This window comes from Cucurbita pepo, chromosome 5 (assembly GCF_057944985.1).
Source record: "Cucurbita pepo subsp. pepo isolate OVF chromosome 5, ASM5794498v1, whole genome shotgun sequence".
NCBI classification, from domain to species: domain Eukaryota; kingdom Viridiplantae; phylum Streptophyta; class Magnoliopsida; order Cucurbitales; family Cucurbitaceae; genus Cucurbita; species Cucurbita pepo.
The window spans coordinates 18,712,731-18,730,557 of record NC_141802.1 but is presented as its reverse complement, the minus strand read 5'-3'; the positions used below and the strand labels follow the sequence as shown (position 1 = coordinate 18,730,557).

The 17,827-nt window shown below is 36.1% G+C and overlaps 3 protein-coding genes and 1 pseudogene across 9 annotated transcripts; 3 read left to right on the top strand and 1 right to left on the bottom strand.

Annotated features, from left to right (window-relative positions):
• Positions 1-2,328: 2,328 nt before the first annotated feature.
• Positions 2,329-3,050, top strand: LOC111794650 (auxin-responsive protein SAUR71 pseudogene; annotated as a pseudogene).
• Positions 3,051-4,825: 1,775 nt separating this feature from the next.
• Positions 4,826-8,248, top strand: LOC111794649 (Per1-like family protein). Its single transcript, XM_023676743.2, has 6 exons — positions 4,826-4,985; positions 5,524-5,618; positions 6,168-6,429; positions 6,527-6,723; positions 6,920-7,107; positions 7,736-8,248. The coding sequence occupies exons 2-6, from the start codon at positions 5,524-5,526 to the stop codon at positions 8,020-8,022; spliced, it is 1,029 nt and encodes a 342-aa protein (XP_023532511.2). The 5' UTR covers positions 4,826-4,985; the 3' UTR covers positions 8,023-8,248.
• Positions 8,249-8,617: 369 nt separating this feature from the next.
• LOC111796158 (UDP-Glycosyltransferase superfamily protein) lies at positions 8,618-13,662 on the bottom strand. 2 transcript variants are annotated; one of them, XM_023678878.2, is made up of 17 exons: positions 13,520-13,662; positions 13,332-13,429; positions 13,081-13,114; positions 12,942-12,997; positions 12,702-12,842; positions 11,686-11,834; positions 11,504-11,593; positions 11,314-11,380; positions 11,171-11,234; positions 10,968-11,082; positions 10,212-10,378; positions 10,022-10,132; positions 9,872-9,933; positions 9,691-9,743; positions 9,528-9,603; positions 9,121-9,246; positions 8,618-8,895 (listed from the first exon to the last, which is right to left on the bottom strand). In XM_023678878.2, exons 2-17 carry the CDS (start codon positions 13,419-13,421, stop codon positions 8,878-8,880), a joined length of 1,419 nt encoding a protein of 472 aa, XP_023534646.2. In that variant the 5' UTR covers positions 13,422-13,429; positions 13,520-13,662; the 3' UTR covers positions 8,618-8,877. The 2 variants fall into 2 exon arrangements, with proteins under 2 accessions (XP_023534646.2, XP_023534647.2); XM_023678879.2 differs by having other exon boundaries at positions 10,968-11,079.
• Positions 13,663-14,153: 491 nt separating this feature from the next.
• On the top strand, positions 14,154-17,400 carry REV7 (DNA-binding HORMA family protein). 6 transcript variants are annotated; one of them, XM_023676330.2, is made up of 6 exons: positions 14,154-14,269; positions 15,160-15,298; positions 15,399-15,479; positions 16,078-16,190; positions 16,734-16,923; positions 17,067-17,400. In XM_023676330.2, exons 2-6 carry the CDS (start codon positions 15,265-15,267, stop codon positions 17,270-17,272), a joined length of 624 nt encoding a protein of 207 aa, XP_023532098.1. In that variant the 5' UTR covers positions 14,154-14,269; positions 15,160-15,264; the 3' UTR covers positions 17,273-17,400. The 6 variants fall into 6 exon arrangements, with proteins under 6 accessions (XP_023532098.1, XP_023532099.1, XP_023532097.1 ...); XM_023676331.2 differs by having other exon boundaries at positions 14,159-14,269; positions 15,155-15,298; XM_023676329.2 differs by having other exon boundaries at positions 14,165-14,360.
• Positions 17,401-17,827: the final 427 nt, after the last annotated feature.

Genomic DNA, 17,827 nt, shown 5'->3' with positions numbered 1-17,827 from the left:
ACCTCGGAGCTACATATTTAACTTCAAATCCAGTATTTCATGCTAGAACGAAACATATTGAAGTTGATTTTCATTTTGTTCGAGAACAAGTAGCACGTAAAGCAATGGAAGTTCGGTTCATTTCATCAAGTGATCAAGTAGCTGATATCCTGACAAAACCACTGTCTAAAACTCCTTTTACTACACATTGTAACAATCTCAACATGTACAAGACTTGTTGGGATTGAAGGGGACTGTTAGAATTGGTCAATCCATTAGAATAGCTTGAAGTTAGTCATGCCATAAGAATAGGCTTACTTCGTTAGTTTCCTATGAAATCGGATCTATTAGTTAATCTTTTGCCAATATAAATAGAATATGTCCTCAATAGTGTGAGGCACAGTTTTGCATAAACTTGATATGTTGGATGATGGAAGTCCCACATCGACTAATTTAGGGAATGATCATGGGTTTATAAGTGAGGAATACTAACTCCATTGGGATGAGGCCTTTTGGGGAAGCCCAAAGCAAAGCCATGAGAGCTTATGCTCAAAGTGGACAATATCATACCATTGTGGAGAGTCGTGTTCGTCTAATATGGTATCAGAGCCATGCCCTAAACTTAGTCGTGCCAATAGATTGGTAAATCCTCAAATATCGAACAAAGAACTCCTAAAGAGAAGGAGCCAAGCCCCTCCTCGAAGGCAGTCAAAAATGACTAAGACTCCAAAGGAGTCGAGCCTTGATTAAGGGGAGGCGCACTTTGTTCGAGGGGAGGTGTTGGATGATGGAAGTCCCACATCGACTAATTTAGGGAATGATCATGGGTTTATAAGTGAGGAATACTAACTCCATTGGGATGAGGCCTTTTGGGGAAGCCCAAAGCAAAGCCATGAGAGCTTATGCTCAAAGTGGACAATATCATACCATTGTGGAGAGTCGTGTTCGTCTAATAGACACAATTGAGACTAAACTTGATTGCATTTGGGGTGTCTTTGTCTCTCCAACTCAATAAGGTAGACCTCATTCAGTAAATCGATATTTAAAACGTCAATATAAAGAAAGAATTAGATTAAATTAAATGGAAATTGAAAGGGTGGACTAAAAGTTGAAATGAAAATAAATTGAAAGCATAGGTATGTCCTTAAATGGAATATGGAAAGAGTGTTACCAAACAGAAGAAAAGGGGAGATTGCGTAGAAAAATAAAAAGAAAGGAGCTTTGAGTGGGGGCCTCACCGTTTCCTTGTACTTTTCTCCTTGTACCTTTTGACCGTACGGCATCACGGATAGGACCTCCCAATCCCTTTCTTCATTTTCTTTCTTGCCTCCCACTTTCACCAATCTTTTTTTTTTTTTTTTTTTTTTTTTTTTTTTTTAAATAAATTTTCTTTAAAATATCTTTTATATTCCAAAAATAATTTTTAAAAAAATTTCTTATGGTTAATACATAAATATAATTAATAGATATAAAAAAATGAGGTACATTTAAAAAATTAAATAGACGTGGTAAGTGGTTTGAAATTATTGGTCCTATCGTACCACGGTTAAATCAGATTAATTTATTTCCCATGCTTATCTTCTAATCAACTCTCCACATAGTGTGGCGGATATTATTAATCAACCACCCCACCACCACTCTCATCCTGCCACCTGTCCTCTATTTTCTTTCCTTTTTTTTCAATTTCTTTCTACAACATACTAATAAATTAAAAAAATAAATAAAACAAACAATTATATTATTAAATTACTTACTTAAAAATATAAATTATTTTGTATTTTTATCCCTGGCCCATCCGGAAAATTGGGCTGAAACTCACGACTACAAGTCGACTTTGGAGCGTCGATGTCACGCGTGGGTGAAGGAAGGTGGTGGAGAAAATGAGATAAAGAGGGAATCCAAATCACGGAACTGTACTGAAATGCGCTACGGAAATAACTATAATTCCCCACATTAAAATAATTAATTAAATAATTTCCTTGTTGGTCTGCGTGCTTCCACTTCTTGTCTTTTTTAATTTTTTTATTTTTTTTTATTTTAACTAAGTTTTTGTCCACTTTGATTTTCGTGATTTTCGCTTTTTTTTTTTTTTTAATTTAAAAAAATGTTAATTTTGATAGAAATTAACAAATTAAAAAAATATTTGAGTTTTTCTATTTTTTTTTTTAATTATATTTTGAGAAAGTAAGGTGGAAAGTACGTTGCTACCTGTACCTCTCAACCTTCCCTTTCATTTCAATTTCACAATCAATTCCTTTTCATTTTTTAAAATTAATTAATTAATTAATTTCTCCTCTTCCACTTTATATACAAACACTCATTCCATCTCTTTCCCAAACCCCAAATCTCCGGTCCCTTCTCTCTCTCTCTCTCTCTCTCTCTCTCCTCTGCAACATTCTTGTTTCCCACTCCGTTATGAAGCACCTCATCCGCCGTCTCTCCCGCGTCGCCGACTCCTCCCAGTCCCACTACTGCCTTCTCCACTCCCATTCCTCCGCCGCCGCCGCCCGCCGCCCCGGCCGCGCCCACTCCTTCCGTGCCGCCGCCGCTAACAAATTCCGCCGCTCCAGATCCGAAGGCGCCGTCCCGGTCCCCCAGGGCCATGTCCCGGTGTACGTAGGCGACGAGATGGAGCGGTTCGCGGTGAGCGCGGAACTACTGAACCACCCGGTTTTCGTTACTCTACTAGAGAAATCCGCCCAGGAATACGGTTACGAACAGAAAGGCGTCCTTCGAATACCCTGCCACGTGCTGGTGTTCGAGCGGGTCCTGGAGGCCATCCGAATCGGCGACCAGGAGTCACGTGACCTCCAGAGTATTCTCTCGTCTCTCTCCGGCGGATTCCTGTAGGGAAGGCCGTCGGAAATCCGGATTTTCTTTCTTTTTCTTGAATCTGTTTTGTAGACATGGATGGATGATGGATGATGGATGTTTGTGATGTAAATAGGAAACAGGCTTCCGTGATCTTTTGGGATCCGGGAAGATGAACAGAGATTTGAAGTTTTTTGTTTGTGATTTTTGTGGATTCATTTTGAAATTGATACTGAAATCGGATTACTTTGTTGAATGGATCTGAAAACGATCGTTGGTGGAATGAAAAATGTGTTTGGGAAAGAGGCATGCCGTCGGCGCCTCACCAGAAAAATGAATTGACCACACACTTTCTCGGTGAACAAACAAACTTCCGAAACATCCTCCGTACCAATGTACCACTCCTCGCCGCTCATCCCGGGATTTTCTTTTTTCTTTTTTCCTTCTTCCAAAACTTTATATATATATATATATTTTTTTTCTAGACGGTTAGGTCAACCTCGCTGACTCAACAACAACAACAACTGGATAATAGAGTTACAATCCAACTCTATTCCATCACAATCCAACTCTATTCTATCTGGTAAGATTATTATAAAATTTAAAAATATTATATATTTGTAATGGATATTAATAATATGTTGTGACGTATGAATGTTTAACCATTTTAGTGGTGGTAATTCATTGTTCACGTGAGCTATGGACATAACTAATTATATCATCCGTTTGTCCCAAATCATTACGATGTAATCATTTATGAAATATAGAAAGTTTATTATAATTTTTTAAATAATAATAATATTGTTAAAACAAATGAAGAATTTAATTATTTTTACTTAATTTAGCCAATGAAATGTTAGATCAATTTGTTTGTTAAAAACATTATCAAATTGAAAGTATATAGATTAAGATATTCGGTAAACAAAGTGTTCTTTTTTTGCTTGTTTGATTTATTAATTTGATCGATTGACGTTTATACACCTCATTTACTCAGGTCTTTCTATAATGTGGAAATACTTTAGATTGTACTCGAGTAATTGGATAAAGACTAAGTCTACTCACTGCTTATTGTCATACTGCAATGCTCAAATCTACAAGAATAGAATGACTTTGTAGGCTAAGACCCCGTTTTTCTATTTTTAATTAAAAAGAAAAAAAGGGTCTTCAAATCTGACGCTCGAATCTCAAAATTCATATACAAGTGTCATGAAATGTTAAATTATTAAAAAATTGGGATGAAAAATTGAAAGTAATAATAAATTGAAGGACCATGAGAGAAAAGAAAAAAGTTAGAAGTATTGCAATGAAGCCCCTAGACACAAGAAAGCTTCAACTTTATATTAGGTGAGAAGTAGGAACGGTCCAAAGGGTTTGGTAAAAGTGTGAAAAAATAACAGAGGAAAGAAATGAACATGCTAATAATAATGCATGTTTTTATTGGGACAAGATGTAATTTATAGGTGCACGTGGTCAACCCGAGCTATATGAATGGGATAACCTACCAAGCTCAAACATAGGTTAGTTAAGTTCGTTTAAAAACGTAGGTTTAAATCTTTAACCAAACCTAATATGATTAATTGAAATTTCTATTCACGCTCGTGTTATAAATCTTTTAAAATTTAATCTTATTTATATAAAATTATTTTTTTAAGATAATAATTAAATTAGTTTGGTTGGGTAAAAAAATGAGACCAATAACAAGTGTAACCAATTCATTAATTGGTTATTATTATTATTATTATTTCAGTTAAGGGCCGAAACTTGGGATATTTGCACAAATGAGCCCTCCTGGTCCTCTTTGTTTCTGGGCTTAGTCTGCGGCGCCGGCAGTTGGGCGTTGCTTCTTTGGTCCATCGTTCCGGATGGTGTATCTTCCCTCTCACCATCATCTTCCACCAATCAGAATTTATTTCACATAAATTTTAAAATTTTATGTTTAGGAATCTATTCAATCGTATCATGAATGTTTTTTTTTTTTTTTTTTTCATATTTGTTCATAAAATTCAAACAATTATTTTATTTTTAATAAAAAATAGTAATAAACAAAATCGGTAGAGAAATGGATCGGAAGAGACCGTATTCGTATTCCCCCCATGTTCGGTCTAGGTCTTCGCCTTTCTTCCTAAATAATTGTTTCCCGGCTCTTTTCGCCATTGTCGGAGCTTCACTCATTTTCCCTATCCACTGCCCAAAAGGTAAAACAACTCAATTCTCTCCTCCTCTTGCTTTTTTTTTTCCCCTCATCCTCTGTAATTTCTGATTCTTTCAAATCCGATTCAACTATATAATGATCCAATCTGCCATTTTACGAGCTGATTCTTACACTGATCCATGTTGAACTCGTTTAGTGATTGGCTAATGGATGTGTTGGATTCCATTATCATGGGTCGTTTTGATTTCGAATCGAAGACTTAGGTGTAGGATGTTCAATTTCCCTATCTTATGAATCAACAATCTTTAAGACTCGGCCCATTTCTTTGTGTTCTTAATTATCTTTATTCTTTAATCCCTTTTTCTCTGTTCGTTTCGTTATTTCTCATCTTCCTTTTCCGTTTCATTGACGCACGAATAAGCTTCGGGTCTTACACGGCTCTGGCTTTCTAACGCACTGATGCGGAAGTGGCTGGAGCTTACAAGAATCGATGCCCATGATATTAATTGTTCTTCATAATTGTCAGAGCTTAATATTTGAGTCACTTGGACGTCTCTAATCTCTGAGAAATTTCCTAACAGATGAGGGAGTGCCATTGGTTTGTCTTGCTGGTGGCGTTTGCTCTCTCCGTGAAAGGCTTAAATGCTAGTGCAGGCGATATTGACCCACAATACAGGTACTAGTTCTTTTGTCTAAATTTTCTTTGTATATTCTTCAGCTTTATTCATACTAGTGAAGCCTGGAAACCTCAATGATCAGTCTTATAGATCAGATTTATGACTACCTAGTTATCCATTTCAAGCCCCAATTGTAATCTTGATATTCCTTTTGCATTCAGTGGTCTACATTTACGTTGCTTGGTCCTATTTTTACTCGGGCTGTGTTAGGCAATTGAAAGTGATGCTAAGCTAATGCAATATGGTTTTTGTAATAGCTTTTCTATTGACTACTTTGTTAAGGGACTAGCTCATGAAAGGTAATCTTATTGTTGTGCATCCAAGATTTTTTTGGTTCCATCTTTCTTTCTTTTTTTTTTTTTTTTTTGCATAGAAGTGAGATGTATCAATTTTTGTGATTGTTTATCGTTAAAATCTTACTCATCTTTGTCTTTCTTGACTTACGGTAATTCTTTGTTTATTTGATCATGTTTGAAACCAATATCATAACTTCACATAATAAATATCATTGAAGGGGGAAACAATGTTGTTATTCGTATTTGCTGCAGAACTTGCGTTAAACAATGTGAAAAAATAGGATGCATTGATCAGCAATGCTTTCCTCAGTGCAATTTCTCTTTGGATGGTGTTTCTATTGATCTGCCATGGTATATGCAAGAACCACTTTACTTAAAGTGGAAGCAATGGGACTGCCAAAGCGATTGTCGTTACCATTGTATGGTCAAACGAGAGGGTGAAAGAGAAGCACTTGGTTATCATCCTGTTAAATATCATGGCAAATGGCCCTTCAAGCGTATATATGGGATCCAGGTTTGTCTTATCAAGTTACTTAAGCAACTCACATGAACTTGGAGTTGAAATGATACCTATTCATGCTTATGATTATTCTTGTGCATTATATGCCCAGGAACCTCTTTCTGTAGCATTCTCTGCCCTCAACCTTTCAATGCATTTTCATGGCTGGCTGTCCTTTTTTATCCTTCTATATTACAAGTTACCTTTGAGACAAGACAAGAAGACATATTATGAATTTTCCAGTTTGTGGCATATTTACGCACTCTTTTCAATGAACTCTTGGTTTTGGAGCACTGTTTTCCACAGTCGGTATGCCTTTTAATTTTGTGTACACGAATTATTATTGCAAAAAATTCACCTGTTTATATTCTTGGCTTCAGATTTTGTTGTCTTCTGATAGTATTGAGAAGATTGCAAATAAGCTCGTATTATGCCATATTTCAAATTTAAAATGTATCATCTTTGTAGCATGCCCTGGTTGTAACTACGTGCCATTGAAGTGCAGTGATGTGGATCTCACAGAGAAATTAGATTATTCCTCTGCTGTGGCAGTACTTGGGTTTTCCCTCATTCTGGCAATTCTAAGAAGTTTCAATGTGAGGCATGAGGCTACCAGAGTCATGGTTGCAGCTCCTTTGCTTGCTTTTGCACTTACGCATATCTTATACATCAACTTCTATGAACTTGATTATGGTAATTATTACTCTTCTTTTGGTCCCCTTCTGCACTCCCAGGTCTCCAAGACATTGAACAAGTTTAGCAATGTCTTGATACAATTTCTCGTAAGCCATATTTAAGTAAAATGATAACAATTTGGACTGGAGCTAGGCATTCATTTTTGTTAACGTATTTTGTTAGTTTATCAAATTTACTACTTTCATTTTTTGTTCATTCAAGCTATTCTTCTAACTTTGTCCCCTCATATACAAACCAAAGGGCCTAATCTTGGTGATGGGAAGTTCTCATACTGCCTTTTTCTTTAGTATTGACCTTTTATTTTCCACTGATATGATTGTCAAAATCACTGTGGATCTAATTCCTTGACTGGGTAAGGCAGTGCAAGGATGGGCGTCTATCTCACTGGGTGGACATATATCTAAATGCTCGAATGTTTGTTTTATAAGATCCCAATACCCTGTACTTATTAAATTACTGCTACAAGTCAATATCACAATCTTTTGAGTTTCTATTATCCTTGATGATCATATCAAGTCAAGGACGTTGAACAGCAACCTGATTTATTTGACTTTCAATTTTCAATTCCATTGATATACCGATGTTTGGTTCATGACAATCGACCAAAAACTTTGAAATTTTGCAGGGTGGAATATGATTGTTTGTGTTACTATGGGCGTCTCTCAACTTCTCCTTTGGGCAATCTGGGCTGGTGTCACTCATCATCCTTCTCGCTGGAAACTGTGGACAGTGGTTGTGGGCGGTGGCTTAGCACTACTCCTGGAAATCTATGATTTTCCTCCATATGAAGGCTTTGTGGATGCTCATGCTCTCTGGCACGCCACTACCATCCCCCTGACCTATGTTTGGTGGAGTTTTATCCGAGATGATGCGGAGTTCCAGACCTCCAATCTTCTTAAGAAGTCTAAATAGCTTGCTCACTCGTTGAACTGACTGGCTTGTTTCATTTGGGGTGTTTCTGGAGATCACAATTTCCCCTCCCCATTCAAACAAAATTAGGCATTGTTGTATAACATTCCAGTTTCTGGGACCTTTTATTTTATTTCCTCCCTCCAAGTCTTCATAGCAAGGAGCCCAAATTGACTAATTGTACCAGATTTTGATTCGGATTTTTTTAAAATAGATTTTGGTGTGCCTATATCTTTTTTCAGAAGAATTTAGACCTACGAGTTCTTCAAAGAAATATAGATTCATTTATTGTGAAATCATGCTCATGTTTGCGCTATCAATTTATCCAGATTTATTATTGTATTTGGTTTCAATTCATTTTGTTTTTAAATACATACCAACATCACATGTTGTTAGTAATGCTCTTATTTGAATGATATATCGAATTCTAGTGAGCACACGATGATTTGATAATAATTGAGAGACGTTTCTCCCGAAGATTTAGGATTAGGACTTGAGTTATTGTATGCAATGAAATGAAAAGTATGATTTTCATATCATATGGAAGACCTTCCTGTTGAATATGCTTTTGTGGGTCGATGTTTTCACTATGTCAGAGTTATAACATTGAAATTAGTTCTCGTCTTCAATGAGAATAAAGATGAAAATTTTGACCTGGTGTGGTCATCGTACAACATAAATATCCTTTTGTGTTAATGAAATAAAATAACCAAAAATACAAAACTCTAGCATTGAATAACAGTAAAACTATGGTATCATCAATTTACAGTAAAACTATGGTATCATCAAACCTTTGAATAAGTAAACAGCCTATGAAGAAGAAACCTTCATGCGTAGGAAGGTACCAACAACTTAGCTCTAGCATCGAGTGATAACCTGCAAGCCCCGTTTTCTCGTTTAGGCAACACATTCAAAGTAAAACCAATATAAGGAACTACGCTATATATTTCTTCAAAACTGCATAATCAACAAGGATGAGTTTGTATACAATTGAAAGACTGAAACCGTGGATTGAAAACATGTAAAAACCATACTCATGATGCACATTTCACACGATGATAGGCTCTAATATCATAGACAATGAAACATTAGCGGACTTGCCTGAGATATTAAGGGTTTGGCATGCTCATCCCACTCGGTAGACCACCTACGAGAACCCATTTCTACTGTGCTGTTCTTTAGCGAATCCAAAGCACTGCATTCATTGGGGAATCCCCTGAAAAGCATCTGCACAGATCACAATAAAAGAACTGAGAATTTTGATCAAATAGAATAAAGCGTATTGTTATTACATCTATTCCATCTCCTACAAATAATGACGATTATTTAATAGCATCCTTTGATTTTCAAATCTAAGCTCTTGAAAAAGCCCTATCTTTAGTTTTTCATTATTTAACTCATTATAACACTATATCTTCCTTGTATAAGATGACTAGTGTCTCTAAATGCACTTTAAAAAACATTGGACAGAATCCTATTTAACATCCCAGTCCAAGGAATAAAGTTACCAATAGTTCATCTGCTAACTCTGATGATGATGAAAAGAGTAGACCATTTTTCTCTGCTTTCACAAGTTCGTTGATGCTAGAGGAAAGAAAACAGAAACGTTTACATGCCTTGGAATGTTGTGTTTCATGGCACACATGCCAAAAGATGTGGAAAAGAAATTACCAAGAGTAGGAAACAGCGCAAACAGGAAGTCCACACCCAAACATATCGACAACCTGTTAATCAAGATGACAAATTGATTTTTTTTCTTTTCAGGAGCCTACAGAAATCAAGGACAGGCAGAACAGTTTTTTCTTCCCTGAGACTATGACGTTTAAAGCTTCAAGTAAAAAACTCTGCATACCTTCATGGGAAGGTCTAAGCCTGATGAAGAAGTATGCAAACAAACTCCTAGATCTGCTGATCCTGTGAAAATAGCATATACGCATGTATGTTATTAAACCTTTCAGAAAGATGGGGGGGCGGGGGGTAACCTTAGGCTATTACAAACTACCGAGAAGTAATGGGTAATCCTCTGGAGACAGCCACATTGTACGAAAGGCCACACGCTTAAGATGCAATTTACTGATCTTATCTTCATACTTTTCTTTGTCAGGCCCTTTACCTTTATCAACAGTGGAAAATCTCTAATTTAGATACCGCCCACTTGGAAGTAAAATTTTCAAAAGGTGAAAAGTAATTACCAGTAATGATGAATAATAACCTAGGATATAAGTATTGCTTTCCATCATAGATATCTTTCCAGATAAATTCATCAGAAACTGAATCATCCTCATTTAGGATGGCAGCAACACGCCTGTCATACATGACTGCAGCTTCTAAAAGGATACTAAAATCTTCATCTGGAGTCCTGACAATGACATTACAGGAAGTTAAGGCACTGATCTTCAATAGGTGCTTCCAGAGAGAAATTTGTAAGTCCCAACCTTTCGATTGTACAATGTTACAACTAGAAATATTCAACTTTTGCCTCTTGGAGGTCTGTTTGAACTCTCTTCCTTACCATGGTTCAAAACTATCTTAAGGTGCTTCGTTTTAAATTCTGAAATGTCATTGCTTATGAACAAAATATATCTAACACAAACATGATTACAAGAATCGTAGTGTATCATTCCAGGATCCTATAGGAGGAGAATCCTCAAACTTACTAATTTGGGTGGGCATATAAATTCCAGCAAAGCCAGACATCCATGGATGTCATTCTTGGGGGTGCAACCTATGTGCATACCAAATATAAGCTATCTAGATGCAGATTTTATATCCCATCCCATCCTGACAAATTACAGTACAAACTATCATATTCACTTTAACAATCAAACGACCAAAAAACACCAAAAATAAAAAATAAAAAATTGAAAGCACAGACACAGAACATCCTCCAAGAAAAAGAAGTGAAACTATCAATTCTTCAAGAATCATTAGTCAAACGTTCAACTAACCAGCTTGTGCTGCTCACAACAACTGCAGGTCTGTTTTGCTTCAAGAGAATACGGTTGCCAACCAAACTCGTCAACAATGTCTCCTGCTGCTCATGGCCTACCGTTACTGCACCTGCTAATTACAGTGTCATCTTGAATGAAAAAGGGAAAATTTTGTCGGACTGAGAATATGTGCAATACATTCATTGAAATGTAGATCTCACCATAGCTAACACAATCTTGAAGACCAAGAGGTTGAAGTAGATTACTATGTAGCCTACAAAACAACTAAATCGAACAACACATTTAGTCTATTTATCATACAGCATGTACAGAGAATGAAACAATAAAGGTGACCATAACTCACCTCATGTTTTTCCTGGAGTGAAGCAACGTGGAAAAACTCAGGAGGTTGATCATAGAAAACTGTGGCTCTATTTTAAAATAAAAAGAAAAAAAAAAACGAAAATAATTATTAATAATACTAAAGTGTTCAAATGGTCTATTAGAGGAAGTATGACTACGTTTCCATGAACCCATAAGTCACATCCTCTTACTTAATATCCCAGTTTTCAGCCAATTCATGCTGCATTGCTTTCGTGACACAAAAGGAGCCATCTGCCATCTTCCCAAAATGCTTTTCAATCCTAGGCACACATCCCAATTATGATATAGCCAACAATAGACCAGCCAAGCACATACTGAATGGACAAGAGGGCGGGAAATACATATTCAGTACCAGCGGTAAACAGCAACAAAACTGCTATTTCTTCCCAGGGACAGGGCAAGCAAAGTATGACCAAAATTATGCCAATCAATGATAAATGCAGATCGCTTTAGTATGCTAGCCCATTTTACAGCAATTAACGTTGGAACAGAAGGAGGATTCTGCAGAAGAAATACTCATAAGGGATTATTGTAAAAAGTGTATGGTTCATATAAAAATCAAAATAAACCGGAAATCTTAAAAAGTACAATATAAAAACAGAAGTTAACATAAATTTCTTTAACCAAGTCTCATATGAATGAAAACTACATCAAGATAATGAGTTTGTGCAAAACATCAGCCAGTTACAGGAAAAGGGGCCAAACAGCAGACTGAAAATTTGACCACCACTTTCCATACTCCATCCAGACCCAAATAATCAAAAAGGGAAATGAGCGATAAATGCTAGTAATATACAAGAATAATTTATTGCAGGAGGAGTGAGATACCCAATTCTTATTCTTAAGTACATACATCAAACATCCCATCACTGAACCTGAAGGTACAACTTCTGTAACGTGCAGTAATACTAGCAAAATATGCACGTGCATCCCAGCAAACACAGTTAGTCAATGTCCCATAAAAATACGCCAAAAGACAATAAAAGAGGAAACCAGGCAAATAATCATCTGTTTATTTGCAGGCAAATGAACCCAGCCAAATTATTTTGGAATTTTAGCAACAATCATTACTTTGATACAACTCGAAGCAAGTTCTGCTAGGGAAAAAAGAGGAAATCAATCATATAACATTTCATGAATGGCTTAATATATGCTCACTAAATTTTCAATTTTTGGTAAATATTGAAATGAAGCACAATCATATACTTTTACCATCAAGAAACTCTCTCTCTTTCCTTGAGAGAGGAGTACAGATCGTTCAAAAGAGAACAAAGGATAACTCAATGTCCAGAAACTACATATATGTTTGTTTAAATATGATTTAATCAAGAAGTTGGATATATCATAATTTTGAAACCATTTATTTACCTGCACAATGAAGAAGGCAGGTGAATGAATTCTAACAATAAGGAACCAAAGAAGCATAAGAAACTGAATAAGCGGCTTGAGCAGTAGTGTTACAGGCCGGAATATCCATGGCAAATTTTGAAGGAATTTTGGCCACTGTGTCTGTGATAAACAACAAAAGAGATTTGAGAAAAACTAGTAGACGACACTATTTTATTTGAAAAAGGGGAAAGAAGGAAAAAAAAGCTTCTACATAAGTACCATGGTATGAACATGGATAGATTTGTGCTCTAGAAGTGCCGAGTGGGGCTGAGAGCCTATTTAGCACCCAAAGTTTCAATGTTAGCTTGCTATAAACATGATTGAATAATAAGACTCTCAAGATACAGTGTGGTTCAACCTCCATAAGCAACAATGTCCACCTCCAGATTTGCCTGTAATATCAATCGAAAAGCCCAAATATCAATTAAAGAGTTGAATATAAAACAGCAAAAACACAGAAACAAACCAAATCAAGAAAATCTTCAAGTTCTACACTGAAATCATTGAAACCAACAATAAGCAGCTAAATCGAACATTCTCATACACCTAAAGGACAACGAATTTAGTAACAACGATCAAGGCTGAATTGAGAAAACGATTCGATGATACCTGGCGGGCAAGAGAAAGAGCTTGGTACTGCATACGAGGACTTCGACCAAGATCACCGAGAACGACCACACAAGCCCGGCGTCTCTCCATAATTTCCTCTTCAAATTTCCAGGATCAGTTAGTTACTATACCAAATCCAAATGATGCTGAAATTCTAATGCAAATTCGTTCGAGGAAAAAAATCTTACCTTGGAACACTCACTCTCTGCTCTTCCCGCTCTGAGTCTCTCCGATTGCTGGTCGTCGCGCGTTGCCAATTTGATGTACTGCAATTTTTAAGATTCATTATATTCAAAATCACCAATAAAATTAAAAAAAAAAAAAAAAAAAAAAAGGTTCGATTTTCTCCTTTAAAATTAAAATTGAAAATCTTAAAATTCCAATTTCATCCTATTATATTTTAATTTTAGATTATTAAATTATTACAATTTAAACCTTTTTATAAGTTTCCACATAAAAAATTGTTTTTTTTTTTTTTTGCATATTCATTTAATAAATTCTAAAACATATAAATATTATATATTTAATAATATTATAAATAAATAGCTTTGTTTGTGTTAATTTGAACATTAATCAAATTTTATTTTGGGTTAATCTTTATATTTTTTAAATTAGCAAATTTTTTGTAATAAATAAAAATAGCTTTGTGAATTATCAAAAAATTTAATAGTGGGTAAAATTTTGAGTAAAAAATGATTAAATAATTGAAAAAAAATATATATATATATATATATATATATATATATATATATATATATATTTTTTTTTTTTTTTTTGGTGTGTGTATTTATAAGTCCATTAAACACGAAATAATTGTAATTTGATGGGTTTTGTTGTTTCAATAAATAAATTGGGCTGGGCTTAAACACGAAATTATTCTACGGCGCTGCAATTGGAACTCGACGACTGCAACACAGAAAAGGCGGCAACATTTACGGGTATGAATCGCTTCTACCAATCGCTTTACTCCCCCAAGTTTCCATCTTAAGATATCAGAGCAGGAGCTTAATGGAGCACGATCCATGTTTTGTAAGTTTCAACACTTGCCTGTTTCCTTATACACCCCAAAAGGACAAAGAAAATGTGAAAAATGGGAAAGAAATCGTCGATTATCGTCTTTGGCGCCATTGTTTCATTTTTTATTTTGTGTTAGTTGGTTCTTCCCGAAAATTATTTGTTCGATTTTGTTAGGTCATTTTTGTTTTTGGAGTTTAATTCGCTGGGGCTCGTCTGTCTGTTTTCCAAAATTGGAAGAGGATTTAGCTTTCAGGACGTTTATGTGGTTTACTCTCTGTGAATTTACAAGCTGTTAAATGGAAGATGCAATGAAAGAATTAAGAATCGCTGGAATTATGATGAACAATGGAATCAGTATATGAGTTGTTGTTTCCTTTGGGAACGTTCATTTTGGTACGCTTCATAGTCATCAAAAGCATCCTAATGAGCTCTCTGGTGCTGCAGCAAACAGTTGCTCTTACGATAATTGTGTTAACGATTGGATTTTTCTGAAATAGAAAATGCAATGACAACATTTGTCAAAGTGATTTGAGTTTGAGTTAACCTGTTGACACTGGAAAGACATTGTGTATCTCACATTAGCGAAATTTTGTAACGTGTTAGGGCATCCCATTAGTAGGCCGACGTGGATCGATAATATCGAACACTGATGGGTACCCTCACGCACTGTTCAGAGCTAAACTTTTACAAGACAAACCAATTAGATAATGAAACCAGTTTACTTGTTATCTAAGCATCTGAAATGTTATACCATATTTGATATTCATGTAACTTGCTTGAAGATAATGGTTCCCTTTGTTATTTAGTGCAGTCAAATGGAGCGTGCTCAAGACCGTTAATGTAATTGGCTTAGATGTTTATGTTGACAATTCGAACGTCTAGTACAAGGACCATATCGATTCACTTTATTTAGCCGATGGACTCGAGAGACAATAAAGTAGCACCCCAAGGTTCTCCATTTTATATTTATTTGTTCCAGCCCCCAGTTACTTCAGTTTCCTGATGATAAGAGTAAATGTAACACTGTTATTGAACTAATTATTTATGCAGGTGAGACGGTTAAGATTCTAGTTGAGTTCTTGGAGGTGGCCATTACATCAATTGTCTTCCTCAAAGGCATTTATCCATCGGGTGCAATTCTTTCTTTAATTTGTTTGTTTAAGATCCTATTATCTGCTTTATTTGTTACAGAGGATGGTGATTGCATGAAAAGTTTTCTTTATTGTATTTCTACCAAGTAGTTTCAACCCAAACCCACTGCTAATAAATACTTTACTCATTGGACTTTCCGTTTCGAGTTTCTCCTCAAGGTTTTTAAAACGCCTCTGCTAATTTGAGATTTCCACACCCTTATAAAGGATGCTCAGTTCCTCTCCAACCGATGTGGGATCTCACAATCCACCTCCTTCATGGCCCGGCGTTCTTGTTGGCACTCGTTCCCCTCTCCAATGGATGTGGGATCTCACAATCCACCCCCTTCAGGACCCAGCGTCCTCATTGACATTCGTTTCTCTCTCCAATCGATGTGGGATCTCACAATGGGTGTGTTACTTTTACGAAGGAAACCTAAATAACTTGAAATTTATTTGGTCACCTGTTAGATTGGTCCTTTACACCCCCACCCCTTAATCACAGGGGAAAAATGATATTAGTCAATATTAATGGATTGAAGAACAGAAAAAGAAAACGATGGGAATTATGACTAATTATTGGTGGGGTTTTTGTGAAGGTGCTTTTGAAAGAAGAAGGTACATGAATGCGGTTGTGCAGAGGGCTCGTCATCCTGAGCTGCAGGATTACATCCACTCAACTGTTTCAGGGCTACTTCCTTTCATCCAAAAGGTTGACCATTCACTTGTATTCTTGTCCTCTATGTGCTAAAAATGGTCCTAAATTTCTTGTCTACCCATGTGCCTTGTAGAATTGAAACCAGGTCCTTTTTCAAGGACAATCTTGAATAGTGGATAATTTCTTTCACATGACTACTTGCTTGGTTTTTGGAAGAGTGGGAGTTGTTTATGGTTGGAATCGGTGAAGGAAACTAATGGGTTCTGTGGTTGTAAGTATTAGATGTGAAGATTAGATTTGGCATGCTTGTTGTTAAGGCTACAAGCTATGAACGGGTTGATTATTTACTGGTATTCTCACAATATAAGACAATCTGTGTTTGCAATTGTAAATCTATTCAATGAATCTTGAACCGAGAAAAGTTCATCGAAAACGTAAAGTAGGTGTCTGGGTGAAGCAGTTGCAATATGTCATGTCCAACCTGATTGATCAGAGAAATAGTAGCGTTTTTAATAGTTATAGAACTTCGATTAATTAACCACTTCTTCCTTAGTGCAATTTACTAGTAGTCTGAACATGGGTTTCCTCCTCAACTAGGGACTGGTGGAGAGAGTGGCAGTTATATTTTTCAACGGGGAAAATATCCAAGTCGAAAGATTTGTTTTCAAGCTCATAGTGAACCAGTCTTATGAATCAAAGGTCGAAAATTCCGACCTGGAGTTCGCCTTAAGGTCATTCTTGATCAAGCTATCTGTCACGGAGCCTCTAACCAAGACTCTTCCGCCTGGTGAGACATTTTTTTTTCTTTTGGTTCACCAATCTTAGCTGTTCGTACTTCAATCATTAGAAATGTCCATCTTCTTCTGCATTTTGGTTTTTCCTGTCATAAAAGATTGAAGGATTTCTATAGCTTAATCTTTGTATAAACAGACTGCAAATGGGAAATAACTGCCTACTTCCAAACCCTCCCAAGTTCTGGTACAAGTAAAGATGCAGAGTTATGGATCCCAACGGATACCAAACAATGGCAACAACCACCAATAATCACCCCCATCAAGTCCATGAACAGCCAACCTCTGAGTTTGCAGTTATATCTAGAACATCCTAGCTTATCTGAGCCAAAACCATGTGAATAAATGTGCATTATTGTGAAAAGTTTTTGAGCTTGTATTCTAGCTCTTCTGTACACTACATAATATGTATGAACTCATACAACAATTATTCCTCTACCAAAAATGTTTAGAAGCCTCAAAGCGTTCTGATACTAGCTCATTGTCAAGTTTCGATTTTGCAGCTAAAATACTCTTTTCTTTTTAGGTTTGGATAAAGGGTATGGTAGCAAATACTGCTAGTCTGCTACTGTTGAGTGATTCTGTATTCATCTTTTGTAACATGATATGAACTTGTATTCCAAGTCAGAGATATCGATTTGAAGATTTAAAAACATATGTCAGAAAGAACACAGAAATAAGGTATCATGTATGAATGGTTGACAAGGTTGGGTCCATTATTAGGCAGAAGTTTGGGATAGATCTGAAGCAGAAAAAGGAACAGGAAAAGGGATGGGGTTTGGTTTTGTATAGTAATGAGAGACATCATAGTTGAAGGTTTGAGGGGTGGATCCCAGGTTGTCAGGCCTGCTACTGTGGCTGTCCTCATTCATGATGGCAATGCCATAGCTTCCCACTCCC

Bases quoted from the DNA above. Each gene is read 5' to 3' on its own strand.
- LOC111796158 (XM_023678878.2), bottom strand. From the start codon at position 13,421: ATGGAGAGACGCCGGGCTTGTGTGGTCGTTCTCGGTGATCTTGGTCGA. The intron at 13,115-13,331 runs GTATCATCGAAT...TTGATATTACAG, and splicing joins CTCTTTCTCTTGCCCGCCAG to GCAAATCTGGAGGTGGACAT. The intron at 11,083-11,170 runs GTGAGATCTACA...CACTGTAATTAG, and splicing joins TCAAGATTGTGTTAGCTATG to CAGGTGCAGTAACGGTAGGC.
- REV7 (XM_087123622.1), top strand. From the start codon at position 15,758: ATGGCCCGGCGTTCTTGTTGGCACTCGTTCCCCTCTCCAATGGATGTG. The intron at 15,891-16,077 runs GTGTGTTACTTT...GTTTTTGTGAAG, and splicing joins GATGTGGGATCTCACAATGG to GTGCTTTTGAAAGAAGAAGG. The intron at 16,191-16,733 runs GTTGACCATTCA...CTCCTCAACTAG, and splicing joins TACTTCCTTTCATCCAAAAG to GGACTGGTGGAGAGAGTGGC.
- LOC111794649 (XM_023676743.2), top strand. From the start codon at position 5,524: ATGAGGGAGTGCCATTGGTTTGTCTTGCTGGTGGCGTTTGCTCTCTCC. The intron at 5,619-6,167 runs GTACTAGTTCTT...TATTTGCTGCAG, and splicing joins GATATTGACCCACAATACAG to AACTTGCGTTAAACAATGTG. The intron at 6,724-6,919 runs GTATGCCTTTTA...ATTGAAGTGCAG, and splicing joins AGCACTGTTTTCCACAGTCG to TGATGTGGATCTCACAGAGA.